This window comes from Moschus berezovskii, chromosome 7 (assembly GCF_049115385.1).
Source record: "Moschus berezovskii isolate FMDL1 chromosome 7, NW_MosBer_1.0, whole genome shotgun sequence".
In the NCBI taxonomy this organism is placed as follows: Eukaryota; Metazoa; Chordata; class Mammalia; order Artiodactyla; family Moschidae; genus Moschus; species Moschus berezovskii.
This window is the reverse complement of record NC_142466.1, coordinates 53,785,563-53,806,642: the sequence shown is the minus strand read 5'-3', so window position 1 is coordinate 53,806,642 and position 21,080 is coordinate 53,785,563. Positions and strand designations below refer to the sequence as shown.

Sequence of the window (21,080 nt, the reverse complement as noted above, 5' to 3'; positions counted from 1 at the left end):
AGCTTCAGTCACTTGCCACTGTATCTTTTTCTAAGGCTGATCTTTGCTATATCCATTGATAGATCCAAGTTTAACTTTTCTCCCCTCTTTTGGCCCCAAAGTTAATTAGGATACCTTGCCCAAAGGGAAGGGTCGTTGTCGTCATTTAGTCAGTAAGTCATGTCTGACTCTTGGCAACCCCATGGACTGTGGCCTGCCAGGCTCCTCTGTCCATGGGATTCTCTAGGCAGGAATACTGGAGTGGGTTGCCATTTCCTTCTCCAGGGATCTTCCAGACAGGAATCAAACCCAGGTCTCCTGCGTTGCAGGCAGATTCTTTACCTAATGAGCTATGAGGGAAACCCATAGGGAAGGGGTCCATTCATTCCATTCTGTCGCTCAGTCGTGTCCGACTCTATGCGACCCCGTGGACTGTAGCCTACCAGGCTTCTCCGTCCATGGGATTCTCCAGGCAAGAATACTGGAGTGGGTTACCGTTTCCTTCTCCAGGGGATCTTCCCGACCCAGGGATCGAACCCGGGTCTCCCGCATTGGAGGCAGACGCTTTAACCTCTGAGCCACCAGGGAAGCCCTAGGTGACCCTAAAGTTCACAGTCTATGGATAAGCAAGAGTTCACTTTAGCTGCTCTGCATCTTTGTCTTTGATCTGAAAACCTGTATCAGTATACCCCTTGCCCCCACAAGAGGCCCCACAACTGGGCTCATGTGATCTGAAGTTGTTTCTGCTCTTCATCCTATGCCCATCCTACTGCTAGCACTCCAGGGAATATTTGAAATTTAGAACAGGCATGACCTGCCAGTTGTCTTTTTCCTTTTACTATATTTCCTTTAATCACATTTTGAGTTTATCAGAAAAAAAAAAGAATTTTCTAGAAGGTATGCACACACAATACAATAATCCTTAACATATTGCATATAGAAGTTGAAATTTTCTGTGCCACCAGAATCTTCTTTTGAATGCCCTTTTCCTTATCCCTTTGGCCCTTAGAGGCTGGTTGTCTTACAACCTGGATTTCTTTTTTTAACCAGCCTATTGAGTTCCCTTTGATGGGCTTCTGGCTGTTGCTTTCTTGGCCTCCTGGGAACAAAAACCACCTCATACCTTTCCAGGTTTCTGTTGGGTGCCTATTGTGATTGCCTCTTGAGTTATTCTGAAATAAGTCACACAAGATCTGGAAATTTGAAAGAAGGAAAGAAAAATAAAGTGTTCCTCCCATACAACATCTTCCTTTTCAGATCCCTTTTTCTTTTCTTACTTAGTCACTGCCATATGTATCTCCTTGAGGATTCCTTTTGATCCATAAAATCTTATCATTCTTATCTCCCTATAATCTCCTGAATTATTTGACCAGAGTCAGTCCTGGAAACTACCAGTATGAGCCAAAACTCTTGATTTGTTTCTCACACCTATTTATATCTGTAATACATGCCCATTGACAAATCAACTTTTCAAGAATTATTTTTAAAGATTAAGGGAAGAACTCTATTTATGGAACAAGCATATATAAGTTTGAGTCTAGGAACTTTCATCTTTTTTATAACTCCTACATTAAACCCCTATCACTTATATCAATGACCTAAATGACATACAGTCAAGTGGTTAAACACATCCAGGATTCTGAAAGAAAACAGATCAAACAGTCCTTTTTTGAAAAAAAAAAAAAAAATTCAAGCCTTACATTCCAAAGCACCTCAGAGCCCATAGGAAAGTTAAGATTTGGTGAAGAATAGCTCCTTGACCTTGTCCTAGAATGCTTTCCTCCCCTAGTTCCACCCCCTGGAGCCATGCTTCTTTATCTTTGCTCTTGAGGCTCCCACTGGGCACCTCCTTACTTTCCCAGAAGACTCCCTTCTTCCTTGTACCTCCTCTCTCCCTCCCATTGCTTGGGCTCCTTAGTGTCTGGGTTCTGTTTATTCCCCGCAACCAAGTCCTTATTCTGTCATCGCCTCTTGGTGCCTTAGCTCAGCCTTTCACCTGCTAGTTTTCTCTGCAGAGTTGGATTCTGAAACTAAAGTGAGGTAGGGTGCGCAGGGGGTCCCTGCAGTGCAGGGAGATATCTTCTCATGCTCAAACCAATAACTACATGCAGTTGTACTCAGAGAACATCTTTATCTCTTTCCATACCAACCTTATATACACCAGACTCTAGGAAAGGACAGTAGACGGAGGAAGAAAATTATCCTGCCTTTTGTAACTCTGCCAACACTAAAAAGCTAGGTGGACCCAGTACCTAAGTATCCCAAGCAAAAATCCTCATTCTACAGAAATGTACCATCTGTCCTGCTCCTTCGTTTAATGAAGTAGTATTTTTATCTACTTACCAAAAGCTTATTGCATTGCAAAAATGAACTGTAATACTTGTAAACTCCATAGGATAGGTGATGAAAAAGTCAATTGTAAGTCTCTAAGACACACAAAATGATCATTATAAGTAATTTGTTTGTTGGGCTACGTGTATACCACAAAACAAGTGAAATAGGAAAAAGTTGAATTTTCTTTCTGAATCATCTGTGCATTGGGTTTGCCAGATACGGAATTGCTCAGTGTACAAGGCTTTTGGAAATATACCTGAGCATCATGGCAGAGTGTGCCTAGACCCTAGAGGTGCTGAACTGTCTATGGAGCAGCAGAAAGGAGCAAAAGAAAAAAAAAATGTTCTGAAGCAGGGCTCTTGAGAGCAGTCCAGAAACTTAAACTGATGAAGGGAAACAGAGATAAAAGAGCAGAGTTGTGGGGGAGGTGGGCGGAAGGCGGGGAGGGGGGGTGTTGCAGAGGTAGGAGAATCACATATTCCCACTCTGACCAGCAGAAGAGGTAGGCTTTTATACATGTCTGTGTTTTTTAAAAGCCTGTAGGTCCCTCAGAGAGAGAAACCACATGCCTCTTATATCTCCTTCTGGCATTGAAATATATATTCTTTGATAGAGGTGCTGCTATTGTTAACACACCACCACCATCACAACAATTGGAGGGAGCTAGCTCTAGCAGCCATATTCCTTTTAAGGGTCAATGGTCAAGTGATTTGCTGTGCATATTGGAAGAATTGGGAAAGTATCTTTATCCTCTCAAAAAATGTTGTGAGTAGATCTTTTTTAGATTCTCCAAGATTTGCCTTTTGGCATTTAAAAGTGAAAGTTTAAGCTCAACCCAAAACTTGGCTTTGGTTTGTCCTTTCCAAGTTAATTTGAACAAATGAAAAATATGGCACAACTTTAGTTTAAATATGTGGTCACTGTCTTTATAAGTAAATGGCCCAGCAACCCATTAAACAATTGAAATCAAGTTTGTCACAGTGATTTGTTCAGTGAACCTTTCTTGACATCTGGCAGGTATTGGGCTAGCAACATGGAAACGCAAAGAGGAATATGAGACAGATCACACCCTTAAGAATGGAGATTATAGAAATAACTGGAATAGAAAGCACCTGGATCAATTACCTGGAAAGACAGAGAGAGGAGTAGGATGATTTATTGATAGCCACTCTAGAGCTTACCACAAATTATGCAATCTTGGCTAAATTTCTTGATATTTGTTTATCCTTTATTAATGAAAGGATCGGGTTAAATAAGGTCAGCCCCAGGTGACTCAGTAACAGGACCATATCAGTTCCTTCGGACGCACTACTTTCTAAAAGGATTGTTGTGAATAAGAACAACAAAAGATTATCATGTATATGCAAAATAAGCATAATCCCAGTCCGTAAAATACAAATTTTACATGTGCACTACAGTAAGAATAGCTACATTCTACAATTCTACTGCAAAACTGGGTAAAGTCATCCAAATGTAACATTCTCATTTTGCTGGTGACTGTTAAGCCAACATCCTAGTCCTTATTTAGGTCATTGAGCCCGGCCCCAAGCCACAGTGAAGCCAGGAGGGCGGGAAAGAGTGCGACTTTGGCCCCACTCCACTTCAAGACCTCTTTGCCTTGGTGTTTAGTTGTTGGGACTGAGCATTAAGTTTCCCTGAGGGAAAGGGGATTAGTAGCTAGAAACTGCTGGATTCCATCAACTCTCAAGCCTTTTCTAGCTTAGAAAGATTGGAGTTCTGTGATTCCCAGTGACAGGGTCATGGCCATCCTCTCCTCTCCACCCCTTCTCACTACCCTCATCCCCTCAGTTCCCCACAGTGGGACAGTGATGGCACCAAGTTGGGGCACAATTCTAAGCCCCTCTGTCCCTGCTCCACAGCCTCCTGCAGAGAAACTACCCAGAGTGACTCTGGTTCTCTCTTCCCGCCCAGGGTGGAGAATATGTCCATGCGGCTGGAGGAAGTCAACGAGAGGGAGCACTGCATGAAGGCCTCGCTCCAGACCGTGGACATCCGGCTGGCGCAGCTCGAGGACCTCATCGGGCGCATGGCCACAGCCCTGGAGCGCCTGACGGGTCTGGAGCGGGCTGAGTCCAACAAAATCCGCTCGCGGACCTCCTCGGACTGCACAGATGCAGCCTACATTGTCCGCCAGAGCAGCTTCAACAGCCAGGAGGGGAATACCTTCAAGCTCCAAGACAGTATAGACCCTGCAGGTGAGGAGACCTTGTCCCCAACTTCTCCAACCTTAATGCCCCGTATGCGAAGTCATTCTTTCTATTCAGTCAATATGAAAGACAAAGGTGGGATAGAAAAGTTGGAGAGTCTTTTTAAAGAAAGGTCCCTGAGCCTACACCGAGCTACTAGTTCCCACTCTGTAGCAAAAGAATCCAAAGCTCCTGCAGCCCCTGCAAACACCTTGGCCATTGTTCCTGACTCCAGAAGACCATCTTCATGTATAGACATCTATGTCTCTGCCATGGATGAGCTCCACTGTGATATAGACCCACTGGACAATTCCATGAACATCCTTGGGCTGGGAGAACCAAGCTTTTCGGCTCCAGTACCTTCCGCAGCTCCTTCAAGTAGTGCCTATGCGACTCTTGCACCCACAGACAGACCAAGCCGGAGCATTGATTTTGAGGACATCACCTCCATGGACACTAGATCTTTTCCTTCAGACTATACCCACCTCCCAGAATGCCAAAACCCATGGGACACTGACCCTCCAATGTACCACACCATTGAGCGTTCCAAAAGTAGCCGCTACCTAGCCACCACCCCCTTTCTTCTAGAAGAAGCCTCCATCGTGAAATCACATAGCTTTATGTTTTCTCCTTCGAGGAGCTGTTATGCCAACTTTGGGGTGCCCGTGAAAACAGCAGAATATACAAGTATTACAGACTGTATTGACACAAGATGTGTCAATGCCCCTCAAGTGATTGCTGACAGAGCCACCTTCCCAGGAGGTCTTGGAAGGAAAGTGGAGGATTCGTTGTGCTGCCATCCCGAGCGAGAGGCAGAACTGAGTCACCCCAGCTCTGATGGTGAGGAGAATGAGGCCAAGGGCCGTAGAGCCACCATCACAATGCCCCCTCAGGAGGGTGATAATTCAGACAGAACCCTGTCCAACAACATCACAGTTCCCAAGATAGAGCGCGCCAACAGCTACTCAGCAGAGGAGCCAAGCACACCATATGCACACACCAGGAAGAGCTTCTCCATCAGTGACAAACTCGACAGGCAGCGGAACACAGCAAGCCTGAGAAATCCCTTCCAGAGAAGTAAGTCCTCCAAGCCGGAGGGCCGAGGGGACAGTCTGTCCATGAGGAGACTCTCCAGAATGTCTGCTTTTCACAGCTTTGAAAGCAAGCACAACTAAACCTTCTAATAATCTTTGCAGGAGGCTCAAGAATCCAGCCCTCAAATTCTCCCTGAAATTCACCTGTTCCGGTTTCTTGAAACTTACCTGCTTTATTCTTAGCTGAGCAAAACAAGTCATTCCTTGGGAGTTGTTAACTAAAAGGTGACTTCTGGGTCACAGATCAAGAAAATATTTGATCTGGCCCAGTGCAAAACACAGGGGATTTAAGTCATGTTCACACTCGATGGGTAGGGAGGGGAAAGAGGGAAAAGAAAGGTTGAGATGAATGTGTATAACTAGTCATTTCAGAAAGTCATGAGCTCTGGGAATGAATGGGGCATCAAGCATGCTCCATGCCAGGAAGCATCTTTCCATTTCTGACCATTATCAAGAGTTTTAGGATGCAGGGCTAAATTGCAAAATAAAATAAAGTAGCCAGCATACAAATGAGATATTCTAAACTTCAATTCTGTTTTCTTTTCACATTGGCTCCATCACTGGTGACTGATGAAGAGCATCCTTTTTATTCAGTATAAGCCGGCAGCAAGCAGTTCTACCTAACGTCCCACATCCTTCTCATGCCAACACTTCTGTAATTGATCATTATAAAGAAAAAACAAGGTAACAGTCATAGCTCACCTGTCTCTTATATATTCATTTCTGGTGCCACAACTTTTATCTCTTTTGAAGAAAATAAAGGGAAAAGAAATGCCTTTTTGTATTGCAATCAAAATGAAAGAAGAGTTGATGTTAAAAACAATTGTCAAGTGGTTTATTATATACAGTGGGCATTCAAGTAGAGTCAAGTAAGCTCAGGATGAATGTAATTAAATAATTTTATATTTTTTAATTTATTTTGTATCTCACCTATCATCAATGAAGCCACCGAATATGTAATAGTAAACTTAAAAAAAAAAAAATAGTAGGCAGAACTCACCTAAAACTGCCATATGAGATACTGCTATATTCTCACCATCATGTTATGTGTGATGCTGCTGTGTGACCCTCATCATGTGTATGAGTCCACCATGTCTTCTGAACATCTCCAGGATGTAACTGCCAATTTTCCATACCACCTATCACATGACCATTTTGTATATGAATATCTGGTTACATGTGGATATTTTCATACCTAGAGTTTTGCCATTTAATCTGAGCTCAGCATAAATTTAATTGGAGTTTTTCAAGGGCTGGTATCTTTTTTATGGAAATGTTCCAAAGCACTTTTTAGGGAAGTTTCAAAACCATAAATAACCTTAGAATTGACGACTGAGAGTTTGGTATCAACCCAAGCCATCAGTAGCAGGCATACCATGAATATTTTTCTTATATACAGAGCTATAAAAAAGATGTGGTAGACTAAAATAGAGAGCAAATAAACATATAAAGAGTTCTGTAGTATATGCTGCTTATATGCATTTACACAGAGAGACATGTTAATATATAGTTTATAAACAGACATATAGAGCTTTCCTAAAAGACTTGGACTTTTCTATCATCTTGAGATATAACCAGGATTTTTTAATATCCAAGGAGTTCCATTGAAAGAGTTAATTATATTAAATTTTGACATGTTGAAATTATAAACTTTTAAAATCCCTATGACCTTAGCTTTTCCTTGTACAAAACTAGAGTTGCCAAGATGACTCACTACCTTCCCTCTGCCTCTTTTTTGTGCAGAAGCACTTGCTATCATGACATCTCGTTTAGTCTGGTTTCTCCTGCACAAAGAGATTATGTCAAGTACAATCAGAATAGATGTACGGTTCTAAACCAGATAGTATTATGGACTCTCAAATATAGGCATACGTTTCTAGATCAGAATCTGGATGTAAAGTGGGATAAAGAAATCTTTATCAAATCTTTGGATTCCTATTTGGATCACTGATTTAAAGGAGAATAAAAATCTTTAAGGAAAAAGACAATACTTCCTGGTTATTTTTTTTTTGCTATAGTTTTGAATTCCAGATTTCTCATTATGTGAAATCAAGTGAATACATGGACAAAATCTCTAGCCTTTAAATATTTAAAACAAAAACCAAAATCTTCTGAACAAGCTTTTCAGGTGTAGAGACAATGATGTTGCCGCATATAAAGAATTAAACAATTCCATCTTCACCCCTTGGATTTAAGTGAGTAAGAAACAAGTCACTGGAGTCCCTCATATATAAGTGCTCTAGAAACAGTTATATTTTTACTGGCCATTTCCCCCTCAATAAACATGCATTTGGTCTAAGAATAGATTAGTTGCCCTAAAACTTCCTTGAGTCATGAATCTCTATGAGGATCTAATGAAAGCTCTGGGCTCACCTCCCAGGGAAAAAAAAAAAATGTATGTACATGTAGAGTTGCTATATAACCTTAAAGGGTTCATATACCCCTGGTTCCATATTGATTGATAATGAGGAAGAGGAACCATGTTTATTCATAATCAATGCAGCTGTAATAGACACTTTACATTTCAAGACCATTTCTCTGTGATTCTCAGGAAGGCCAAGTCTCAGCACCAGAGTTTAAACCCAGATTTTGTTACTTTTGTTCCTTAGATTAGCTTTTGCTAGTTTGATGTATTTACATCCTAAACACTGATGATTTTAAATACGGAGCATACTTACAAAGCCAGAGGCTTCTCTAAATCTGTAGAGGAATCTAAGAAGGAGGTGAAATTATTATTCTTTGGTCACAGAGCAGGATATCACAGCACCTCCAGGACCTCATTCTGGACCAGATTGAAAATAGGGGAAAGAAATTATGAGCATGAGTGTTTCCATTCATCGCAATTTCTGGAGAGAACCAAACCTATGAAACAAAGGATTTAACAGCCCTGACCTTGTGACTACCTGGTCCTTTTGTTGTGCATGAAAATGAACTTCTTAAATCTTTTGTGAAGTGTGTGAAATATATAAGCCAAATTTAAGTGACTTTAAACACAACCTGTATAACTTTCATGAGCCATTTCTTTCCTTGTGTTTACATGTCTGTTATGTTTCCATCCATTTCTTTCCATTTCTGGGTGTTCTGCACACCAATGTGGCATTGATTCTGTGGCCTTGTACGGTCAGCTTGTGTCCAGATCATTTATTTCACCATGTCCCTGATCGAGGGGATATTAATTACGTTCTCTGTGAATTAAGCAGCCCATGAGCAGCAAGTTATTGAGGAATATAAATAAAGTCATAGAGCGCTCAAGGAAGTAATAGCTTTGGTTTAATCATATACTTCTAAGGTGCCAATTTTTTTATATACTACTATATGTAATGATTTGTTCTAAATTGCTCAGTCCTTTTGGGAAAAAATGTAAGGATGTTTAATGAAAATTACCTTGGGAATTCCTGATTAATCAACAAACTTTATATTTATACTTAGAAACTCTCTCCTGGGTGGATTTGAATGGAGCTGGAAAACTTGGCTATAATTGGCGGGGCTAGTTTATTTCTCCAGCCAGAAGGTGTACTAGGGGTCAGAATGCAGCACTTTACAGAACTGGATTTTTTTTTTAAGTCTAAGCTTCCAGGTCTAGGATATTATATAGCACTTTGAAAGTTCCCCCTTTAAAAAAAAAAAATATATATATATATATATATATATATATCAGAACTATCAAATAAGAAAAATGTACTTATAAGAAACACAAAATGTGTTTCTTCTGAATGTTTCAAATGTATTCTAAAAGATGGTTTCTATAGATATTATTATGGTAGATAACTGGATAGTACATTTTTTCCACTTTCTAAGGCTATACAGTCTAATCTTTCTGAATGTTTGGGCTGTTTAACTTCTGTAATTATATATTATCCAGTCATCAATCATCTATATCTATAGACTATACTGTTCAATGTGTGGGGGGCAATGCTGTATTATAAAACACATGTTAACATATATGTAATCCATATTTAACTCAGCATAGTTGTAGCATGTGGTTGTATTAATGAACGTTACAGGATAACTTTAATCATTTACAAATCTGTAACATTCAATAAAGAAGCACATGTTGCAAGAATTAATGATGTTCCCAATTCCATGTTATTTAACATCCTCGTGAAATGGGTACCTTTGTTCCTGATCTGCTTTATGTTTTTCACATTCCCATAGACCATTGTAAAATATTTGTATGAGCTGATGTGCATCCTCTGACCAGCCTTGCAAGCTGTGTTAGGCAAGTTGTAATTTTGTGAAAGATGAACTGGCATGTTATGCAAAAACTATATGACAAATTGAAAATAATATCTTAAGCTCCAGTTGAATTAGCTGTTTGTTTACATCTGCTAACCCAATGTGGAAGCAGTGTACAGTATTTTATAAGTATGTTCATGTAGTAACACTGATATGTTTGTTTCTAGATAAAGTGATGCTAGCGTGTAGGTGCTTATATACTTGCTCTAAATACTGCATTATAGCTCACTATTCTTTAACAATATTAATGTGACTTAAATGAAGTAATCCCTCTCCAAATCCAGTCTTCATTTTTGTGGCGACAAAATGCATGCACTGCTTTATGCATTTATTTTGACTTTTTAAAGGCACTTAATGTTTTACTGTTGCCTGCTGTGATACTTAAACCAGTTAGGAACTCACTCAAATTGTTGGGCTTCTTACAATGTTTGGGGATTATGTCCAATTTAAAAAAATTAAAAACAAAAAAGTAACCAAGGATTTTTTACTATTTTTTTAAGCTCTGAACAAATAATATGGAATAAAGTATTAACTGCAGGGCATATAGCTATGTAACCTGGAGATAGCTAGCCAACACCACTTGGGTTTCCCAAGGTGTAGTGTTGGTGCATTTGTGATATATGAAGGACACATTTCTGAGTCTTTAGGGCCATTGGGTGCAAGTTGCTAAACCAGAGATGAGAGTGAGGAGTCCATTCAAGACAGTGTAGAAATCCACGTATCAGTATGGATGAATCCAGTGGACAACATGTGACCACTCTCCTACCTTGGGGCTTTTCTCACATTGTGTGTGAGCCTGGCCTGGGGGAGGGTGAGAGATGGGTGACTGTGTGTCTCATTGAGCACAGGGGACTCTGAAGAGTGTTCCCTTCGAGTAAGTCACCATTTCATTGTTAAAAGCCATTCAACATCTGAACAAGGAAGGATCAAATTTGCATAGTCTTATAAATGATGGCTCCTCAAAGAGAGAACTTTTCTGTCAGCCTGCACTGGCCTAGGCTTTCTTTTTACATGTCAAACAGTCTTTCTCAGATTGGCGTCAATCAAAGGAGCAGTTGGTTCTGATTTTAAGGAAAACAGGATTTTTTTTTTTTTTTTGTAATTCATTTGAGAAGTTGGTTGCGTTACCTTTTCTCTGATGAATTCCTTGCACTGATCACTGCTAATGAAATCAAGACATGACCATTTCTACATGTGTCTAAGAGGAATTCGGTGGCCAAGTAATCCAGGTGGCAGTAAGAGTGAGGTTAATTTTCCCTTCCCTAACTGACCTGCTCTCCCAGTCCCATTAAACCATCAAGCCATTGCCGTTTACACGAAGTTTGTGTGCTGGGAAGTGAAAAGAACATGTATGGCTAGAAGGCCATAGGCTTTTTCTAGCGTCAGTGCCAACCTTGACCTAGGCCTTCCTCTGGAGCGGGGGGGTCTGCTGAGGGCTGGGGGATGCAGAGAGAGGTTCAGCCTTGGGCCTCGATACACAGCCTTCTTCACCCCCTTAACTTTCTTCCTTGCTCTTGGTCCAGCACAAGATTTTTTTTTGCCAGACCAGTTGACTTTATCTCCTATTACCTCCATACCCTCTGGACCCTGTCAGAGAAAACTGAACCAGCGGCTGCAAGCTTTCAGACTTTGTCCAGCCCTCATCTTCCCACTGACTTAGCTCCCTCCCTGCAACTTCACCCCATGCTCCTAACTTCACTGGTGTTTCCATCAACCTCATCAATTCTTTGCCTGTCTGAATCCCAAAAGAGTCAGTCACATCTTTACCCCTCTTATCACATATCAGCAGCAGCAGCCGTCTGCATCTAGACTGTTGGGTTGCAAACACAAATATGTGGAGGGGCTGGATCCAGAACACAAATGCGTCAGTTGGGCTGGGAAAGACAACAGGAAGAAGTAGGGTTTATAGGGCTTGAGAGAGCACGTGTCTGCTACAAAGGCATTCACATTCAGATTTGCAAACATTGTGCTAGCCAAACGTGTCTGCCAGCAGCTTTCAAACCCGGAGGCAATAGTTTGGGACCTCTGAGTCAGAGCCAACCAGGACCATATTCCTGATTCCAACTTAGTGAATACATAAACAAAATTCACTGAAAATGGAGGTGGGAGAGAAAGGAACTCACCCTATTCAGGGTTCTTTCTGTTCTCCCAAATGATATATGCATGTATATTTGCTAGCTGCATCATTCTGGACCTAAATGTGGGATCTTTGTGAGGGAGATTCAAAAGAAGAGTACTATAGCATTGTATCAAGGCTTATCTGCTTCCTGTCACGACAGTGTCTGACCTGAGTTTATATCACTTCTCCTGCTGTTCAGAACAGTCCATGCAGTATATACTGTACTCATTGCCGTTCCATAACACAGAACTTAGACTCTCATTTGTAAACGTTCTAACCATAGTTTATAATGGGGAAAGTTATTCAAATATCATTTTTAAATGAATTCCTATAAATAAAATAATTTTGCAATTGGGTTTCTTAAAGATATATACATCTTTTCTTTCTTTGTGTATAGATAGACAGTGGTTTGCATATCTATCAACATTATAAATATATATAAATCCTTAGAGGAATTTTTCTTTTTTAAAGGTCTATTATTGGATTCACAATGCACTTTGAGCTTGTTTGTTTAGATATATAATTCGAAGCAGAAGTTGGCAGATACCACGGGAAAAACTTTCTGAAATTTCTGTAACAAATGTTTTGCAATAAAAAGAAAAAAAACCTCAGTAGTTCAAAACATGACTTGGACTTCTTTGTGCATTTATTTGCCACCATGTGATTTCTACCATTCTCATGACAAGAATTGTTGGGGTACAGAGAAATGATTGCCTTGGGCTCTATAATTACTTGTAGAGCAGAGGCTGCAACTGGTGGTCTGTGGGTCATATCCAGGCAGCAGAGAAGGAATGTTGTTGTCCAGCACAAATGTTTTAACTTCAAATAATAATGGGAAAAGAAATTGAAGAACACATATATGTACAATCTTTTATTTTAAAAAAAATTTGTTGAGTACCTGTTCTGTGCTCAATGGTGTGCCAAGGTGAATAAAGCAGGCAGAGTCCCTGCCCTGTGGAGTTTTGAATCTGACTGTAATAAAGTATGATCAGATATAATTTTATAATTATCATTTCACCACCTAAGAAATAGAGCATGAAAAATAAAGAGTCTAGAGGTTCAGAGGAGCAACAGTGCTCTGCAGCTCAGGGCAAGGAAGGCCCTTTGGGGCAGATTACACCAGAATGTGCCCTGAAGAACAAGGAGGGTTTAGTTAGTAACAGGAGGACAACATGCCCTGTAAGGGGGACATTAACTTTTTTACTTGACGTATAATTGCTGTACAATATTATATAAGTTGCAGGTGTACAGTATAGTGATTCACAGTTTTCAAAGGTAAGGGGAATGTTAATTTGCTAAACACCCAAATGTTTCAGTGCTTCATCCTCAGAACCTCTAGGCAGCCCTAGCCTCGTGGACTTTGTCTCCAGTATGAACCCCAGTGTGGAGAATGAATGAGGCTTTGCTACAAAGAGTACCTTTATCTTTACCTTCCCCACTGGCTCTGTTTTCAATTTTTTTGAAAATGGAATGGCTGGCATAGCTTTCTACAAAGCAGCTTGTCTATGTTCATAAATGTGCACATTTATGTAACACATACAATATTCAATCATGTGTCCTCAGATTTCCTGGAAAATCGGATCATTCATCATTTGCTGCCAAAAATCTCAGATTTAGATCAACATGGAGCTTCCTTGAAGGACATATTAATGGAGGTAGAGAAAGATTAAATTTTCTAGGGATAATTTATCACATTTCCGTTCCGTTCTGTCGCTCAGTCGTGACCGACTCTTTGCGACCCCGTGGACTGTAGCCTACCAGGCTTCTCCGTCCATGGGATTCTCCAGGCAAGAATACTGGAGTGGGTTACCGTTTCCTTACTCGTTTATATTACCCAGTTTGATTAAAAGCCTGAAGATAATTTACCCTAGAAAGGCCTGGGTTACCACACCCTTGTCTGTAGAAAGTTCTCCGTAATTATTTCCTTTCTACCATGCCCGATCTCTGGTGGTTAACTTGGCCTCTGCCATAACATCCAGCACATTACTTTTCTATTGTATGAGCCATTTTCCAGAAGCCAATCTTGGTCACAGTCATTATCTTACAGTATGTCATCAGATAGATATGATGACACAATATAGACACCATAGAAAGGCCTTCACTCAAAATCATGATCTATTGTCCCAATATTCTTTATCTCAAGCACTAAACAACTTTTTTTTTTAAGACTGGGTGTATTAATCTGCTAGGACTACCTTAACAAAACAGCACAAACTGGGTGACTTAAGCAACAGAAATGGATTGAATCTAGATCTGGAGGCTGGAAGTCCCGGACCGGTGTTGGCAGAGTTGGTTCCTTATGAGGGCTGTGAGGGAGAATCTGTTCCCAGCCTCTCTCCTGCTTCTGGTGAGTTTCTAGCGATCTTTGACATTCCTCAGTTTATAGAAGCATCACCCTATCTCTGCTTTCATCTTCACATAATATCCTCCCTGTGGTTTATACTCAAAATTTTCCCCTTTTATAAGGATACTGATATGGGGCCCAACCTACCTGAATATGGCCTTATCTCAACTAATTGCGCCTGCAAAGACCTATCCCTTAATAAGGTCACAATCTGAGCTACTGGAGGCTAAGATTTCAACATATAAATATGGGGGTGGCAAAATTTAACGCTTAACACTGGGTGAATTTGTGAATAGGAGTGTGGTGGTCATCTATCTTTTTAATATCTTTTAAGGTAAAAAAATCAGAATTCAAGAATCAATTGGAAATATGTTGATCAATAGAAGAAAAATATGGATCAATTGTGCCACCACCTGAAGCCATTATAAATGATTAAGTCTTTGTATATTATATCAGCTTCCCAGGTGGCACAGTGGTAAAGAATTTGCCTGCCACTGCAGGAGATGAGGACCCTCAGCTTCAATCCCTGGGTCAGAAAGATCCTCTGGAGGAGGGCATGGAAACCCGCTCCAGTTTTCTTGTCTGGACAATTCCATGGACAGAGAAGCCTGGCAGGCTACAGTCCATGGGGTCACAAAGAGTCAGGGCATGCACTCACATATTGACATTAAAAAATGTCATTGGTATATTGTCTTTTTAAAAGGAAATACAAAGCATCATATAGAGTGTAATCCCAATTTCCATAAAAACTAAACCAAGTATACAGATACGGATATATATACAGTATATATATTATATACAGATACAGTATATAAATAGTAAAAAGACTAGAAGAATACAGAAAAAGGGAGAGAAAGGAATAGGTTTTGCAACAGAATTTTTTTCAGAAATTCAAATACTGTTGAAGAGTAACCTAAAGTGGCCTAAGTAAAGTTGGTTCAAGTACCAATAGACATCAACCAAGAGGGTTTTCTTTGACTTCTTTCTGTCCTAGGCACTGCAATAATCACAAGCTCTGTAATAGCAAGTCCTCTGCACTAAAAAATGATAAAGGTGGAAGAAAAGAAAAGTGGCAGCAATGGTTTAACTATTAATGTCACAAAACTGTAATTTTAGGCACAAATACAATCAGTGCCTTTCTAGCAGGTACTTTGTTCCTCCGGAAGAACTGAAAATTTTATTAAAAAGGCAAGACTGTCATGACTAAAAAGATAATTACATACTCCAGGTATTTAATTAGAGCTGCTGAAAAAAATGGAATGAGCAGCCCAAGTTTAGCTCATCAACACTAGAATTGTTCATGTAGAAGCAGCATGGCCACCGGGAAGGCAATGTGTGGATGGTTTTACATTCAGGCAGGAAATTGGGTTGTGTTATCTACTCTGAGAATCTGCATAGAACAGCATAGAGATGCTCTTAGAAGTAAGAGGTCAGAATGAGTATTGTAGCTAGGCAGGGCCTAAAGGAATGTTCAGGACTGAAAAGACAGGAGGTGAGGGGAAGGTTGGGGTCCTAGGCAAAACAAGCGTGTAGCCATGAGAACACATAAGACACTTGGAGAACTCTGGGAAGCCAACCTGAAAGGGTAGAGAGTCCACGCTGGAGACTTGTGGGAAAGAATAATAATCCCTAATACTCAATCTTCTCAACACATCTGTGAAGTTGACTTTATTATTCTTCTTCCCCAGACAGGAAAAGATGACTCAGCATTTTACACATAAATGCCAGGTTTGAGTTTGGACTCCATTCTGTATTAAAAAGAATGCAACTGAAGAATTCTGGGGAAAACTGTGATGTGTAAAAACATGGTATTATCAAGAAGGGAGAGGTGCAGTCAGGGGAACTGCAGGATTACGCAAATGGAGATTAAACCCCCTTGGATGAAAAGACATTCTGAAGAAATTTCACAACTCTTCCTAATTCCAGAAATATTTCGTGGGTACTATTTGAGAAACACTCAACCAAGTGATGGCGCAATCAGTTTGAAATGTCATTCCCTGGTGAATAACTAGTCATCCTTTCTAGAGGATTATTTTTTAATGTGTGCCCAGCTGAGAATCCTTTGAGATACCTCCTTGCTGGCAGTTGTTTTGTACAATGTGGACAAGTTGTACCCTTTCCCTCAGCCACAATTTTGGCTACATCTTTGGCAAAAGGTGACATTGACCCAAGAGTGCCAATCAGAGCTTTTTCTTTGGGAATTTGGAATAGAGGTGCGGTAGGGACAATCTCTGGCTATAACCATAACTCGCAGACTCAGGAATTGTCTACAGTCATTTTCCTACATGGGCTTCCCTGTAGCTCAGCTGGTAAAGAATCCACATGCAATGCAGGAGAACCCGGTTTGATTCCTGGGTCGGGATGATCTTCTAGAGAGAAGTGACAGGCCATCCACTCCAGTATTCTTGGGCTTCCCTGGTGGCTCAGCTGGCAAAGAACCCTCCTGCAATGTGGGAGACCTGGGTTTGATCCCTGGTTTGGGAAGATCCCCTGGAGAAGGGAATGGCTACCCACTCCAGTATTCTGGCCTGGAGAATTCCATAGACTGTACAGTCCATCGGAGAAGGCAATGGCAAGCCACTCCAGTACTCTTGCCTAGAAAACCCCATGGATGGAGGAGCCTGGTGGGCTGCAGTCCGTGGGGTTGCTAAGGGTCGGACACGATTGAGCGACTTCACTTTCACTTTTCACTTTCACACATTGGAGAAGGAAATGGCAACCCACTCCAGTGTTCTTGCCTGGAGAATCCCAGGGAAGGGGGAGCCTGGTGGGCTTCCGTCTATGGGGTCACACAGAGTCGGACAGGACTGAAGTGACTTAGCAGCAGCAGCAGCAGCACAGTCCATGGGGTCACAAAGAGTCGGACATGACTGAGCTACTTTCACTTTGTCTGACTTACTTGGTAAGCACAGCAATGTTTGATCAAAAAGGGTGTTGTCTGTTTAAGAAAGAAAACTGAGCTCTCTTTTGCATCAGTTTTGCCAAGGGACACACTTTTTCTTTAAGACAGTGGGTGGAGGGGCCATGTGGAGAGGGCCATGGGTGGAGAGATGGAATTTGTTGATAGAGATCTTTCTCAATGATATTTTCTCTCCAAGCGCAAACGTAATCCACACAAAGGAGCTGCTCCTAAATTATGTTTCTTTCTTAGGAATTTCAACCAGACTTGTCTGCTATTTGGGTTTTCTATGCTGACAGCAAAAGCTCCCTAGTGGTTCTATTTCATTCAACCAATTTTACTGGGCCATTAGCTCAGTCTGCAGTGGGAGAAAACCAGGTCAATCCTGTGAAGTATACAGACATTCCCAAAATTTCAATAACTGCTTCTTTTCCTAATTTGTTCTCTCAGTTTCTCTGTCTGTTATGAGAGGTTTAGAGCCTGGACCAGATCAGTGGTGCTTACATTTTTTGAGTTATTACCACTTATGGGATCTATTGAAAGCTATGAACCCTCCTTAGGGGAAAAAAAGGTTAGATTTGGGAGACCATTTAAAGGGGCTCCTGGAAGCCACAAAAGTCACCCATGGTCACCAAGGGAAGATTGTCTGAACCCTAAGTTAAGAACCAAATGTTTCTCCAGCTCTAAAGCTCTGAGACTCAATGGAGACTGGCAAAGCAGAAAGTGCAGGGTCATTTTGAAACATCGTCTGCAGAAAAAAATTAAGTTGACAGCTGTATGAGCCTTGATGCAAGCGACAGGTGCTCACCTGGCCTCCTCCACAGCTGCTGAATAAAATGCACTGAAGTCGGACCAGAAAGATCTGGAATAAAGTTGATCAATCTATTTCCAGTGAAGGCAGTGTGAACCATTTGTGAACCTTCAAGTCTCCTACAAAGCACAGATTCCATAGCCGTCCAACCTGAAGCTCTGCCTGCAAATAAGGGTTGATCTTCAATTATCTGTTTGTTGAGATCAAGCTCCCTGCCTCCCTCTCATGAAGCACTATGTACTGATGAGAAAGCCACCCCTATCTAAGCACCCAGCCTTTCTCGTCATGACTTTATGGAGTTGACTAACGGTTTTAGTAACCATTGAGACATTCCTTGACTTAATCACTTATTATATAGGGCATTGCAAAATGCGCCCTCCCTCCCTCCAGAAAGACTCAATCCAAAGGAGCAGTCCTAACACTCTCATTCACGTGAGGTGAGAACCAGATCTGATCAATCTGCCACTACCATGACTTCTTGATGTCACATGGTGGCACTGTGGAACACTGGCCCTGCACCATCTCAAATGTCTGGCCCGAATCAGACCACTTTGATCCTCTTCCCTGAGGAGGCTGCTGTGTCTGCTAAAAAGGCCTGTCCCTGTGCAAGAGTGCTAAGTGGAGCTGTGGACTTCGCTCTCCTTGGGTTCCCACTTCCGGTCTCTGGTACACATACACCACCGATCTCAGCACATCCACCCACCCCTGGAGTGCTGATTCACAGTGACTCTGGCATCTCCCACTCATGGACCCCATGATGGAGGTAACTCCGTTCCTTTCCCAGAGACCCACATTAGGGAACAAGTGGTTTTTCCTTCAGAAAAAGTGGATCTGATGAGCTCCCTTTCCCATGTACCCTTCTAGGGGAAGTCATGCTCATGTCCCAGAGATAACGTGCCCTTCCAGGAGTATCTCCCCCAATGACTCTAAGGTAATTACACCCTTCCTTCTATGGGTCCCACCTTCAAAGTTTCCAAAGTTATTTCTGGCATCTCTACACAGAGAAGAACAAATGAACAGATTTAATCTACAGTGGACCCTCCTATATGTTATACATCTGCAAAGTACCTGCTATTGACACTTACACAATATACCTATGCTCCCATGGTTTTATAGCTATTCATGCACTTTCTTCATAAGGTCATTTATACAACTTGTGACTATATATAAGCTAGTCAGTTAATTAGCTAACCTTTTTCAAAACTTAATAATCTTCAGCCAGACCAGAGGACAGAACTGAAAAGCACTAATATTAGTATATAAAGGAATCCTAAGAGGCAACTCTACAGGGCAAATAGCTCTGGTTAAACTAAGTGTACTGAATTTATCAGCACAGACTACAGACACCATTATCATCATCAGAACTACCATTTATTAGGCATCTGGTGACTACAGCCATGAAATTAAAAGACGCTTGCTCCTTGGAAGAAAAGCTATGACCAACCTAGACAGCATTAAAAAGCAGACACATTTCTTTGCCAACAAAGGTCTATCTAGTGAAAGCTATGGTTATTCCAGTAGTCATGTATGGATGTGAGAGTCGGACTGTAAAGAAAGCTGAGTGCCAAAGAATTGATGTTTTTGAACTGTGGTATTGTAGAAGACTCTTGAGAGTCCCCTGGACTGCAAGGAGATCAAACCAGTCCATCCTAAAGGAAATCAGTCCTGAACATTCACTGGAAGGACCGATGCTGAAGCTGAAGCTCCAATACTTTGGCCACCTGATGCAAAGAACTGACTCATTGGAAAAGACCCTGATGCTGGGAAAGATTGAGGGCAGGAGGAGAAGGGGATGACAGAGGATGAGATGGTTGGATGGTATCACTGACTTGGATGTGAGCAGGCTCCAGGAGTTGGTGGTGGACAGGGAAGCCTGGAGTGCTGCAGACCATGGTGTCACAAAATGTTGGACATGACTGAGTGACTGAAATGAACTGATTGTTGTAAGACACTATGTACAGTATCTCTCACCTTCAAAACAGTTCTACAATGTAGATTTTCTTACTTCCAACTTAATGGATAGGAAAGTTGAGGTGCAGCATGGTTAAAGATATTTCCAAAGTCACACAGCTAGCAAACAATGGAGCCCAAATTCAAACACAGATCTCTCAGACTCTAAAGCCTATGTTTTTCCCACTTCCTGCCTCTAAGAGAGTGTGCAAACCATGTGTCTGCAGCTCTATACCTCTTAGGGTTCTGGGATGCCAAAGAGTAACTCTTCAGTTGGAACTCATTTGATAGAATTAACCAATGAATGCTGACAATGAATTATCTTCTCAAATCTCTGCCTTCCATATTTGTTTTTATAAAGTACTATAAAATAAGGTTTAGTCTTAGTATTTATCTTCTCCAAATTCTTTTGTGCCAAGAAAATCTTTTCTTTTTTTTAAACCTGAATAAGGTTTTTAAGGCACTTTTTGTGTTAAATTTAGTCAATAAGTAAAACTGATAGGGGAGGGAGGACTGGAATCATAAATATCTATTTCCTGAGCTTGCTGTTAAGCTAAGCTGAAATGCTTAAATGTTTCCCACTTCTACGTTACAAAAGAATGACCACAGCATCCCATTACTTACCATTTTGACAACATGTAATCCATCTCATCCAACTCACCTGTTGGAAAGCAAATGGCTCCACTGAGCAAGCCAGAAGATGATAAATGGAGAGCAGAGTCTCTGTTGGCTGTGGTTCATCCATCATGTCTCCCAGGAAGTGAGACCCAGGCGAGCAGCTATGAGTGAGGAGACACCCCATGTTGCCCAGGAAGGAAGAGGCCACCAACATGGCATCTCCATACCTGCTCAGCTTCAGGACACAGCATTGCCAGGTTGCTTCCTCTTGTACTCAGCATCTGAGTCCTCTAACCTCACTTCTCTGAGGCAGCCCCCGCTTTCATCAAGAAGCACTCAAATAGACAAACTTTTCATGTCGTATTTTTCAGTTCTCTATTTGCTCACTTTGATAGAAGAAGGTCAGTGTTCACTGAGTGCTGGCTCTGAGGCAGCCAGTCTGACACATGTTCACAGTGAACAGCTACCACAACCCTAGAAAGTGGGCAT

General features: G+C 41.3%; 1 protein-coding gene across 7 annotated transcripts in view; it reads left to right on the top strand.

Annotated features, from left to right (window-relative positions):
• Positions 1 to 9,217, top strand: part of TRPM3 (transient receptor potential cation channel subfamily M member 3) — a 974,199-nt gene extending 964,982 nt beyond the window's left edge. For all 7 annotated transcript variants that reach the window (XM_088837934.1, XM_088837932.1, XM_088837936.1 and 4 more), the window contains one exon: positions 4,246 to 9,217. In XM_088837934.1, the coding sequence (XP_088694060.1) occupies positions 4,246 to 5,695 (1,450 nt within the window). In that variant the 3' untranslated portion in view covers positions 5,696 to 9,217. The remainder of the gene's footprint in view (positions 1 to 4,245) is intronic.
• The last annotated feature ends 11,863 nt before the right edge of the window (positions 9,218 to 21,080 follow it).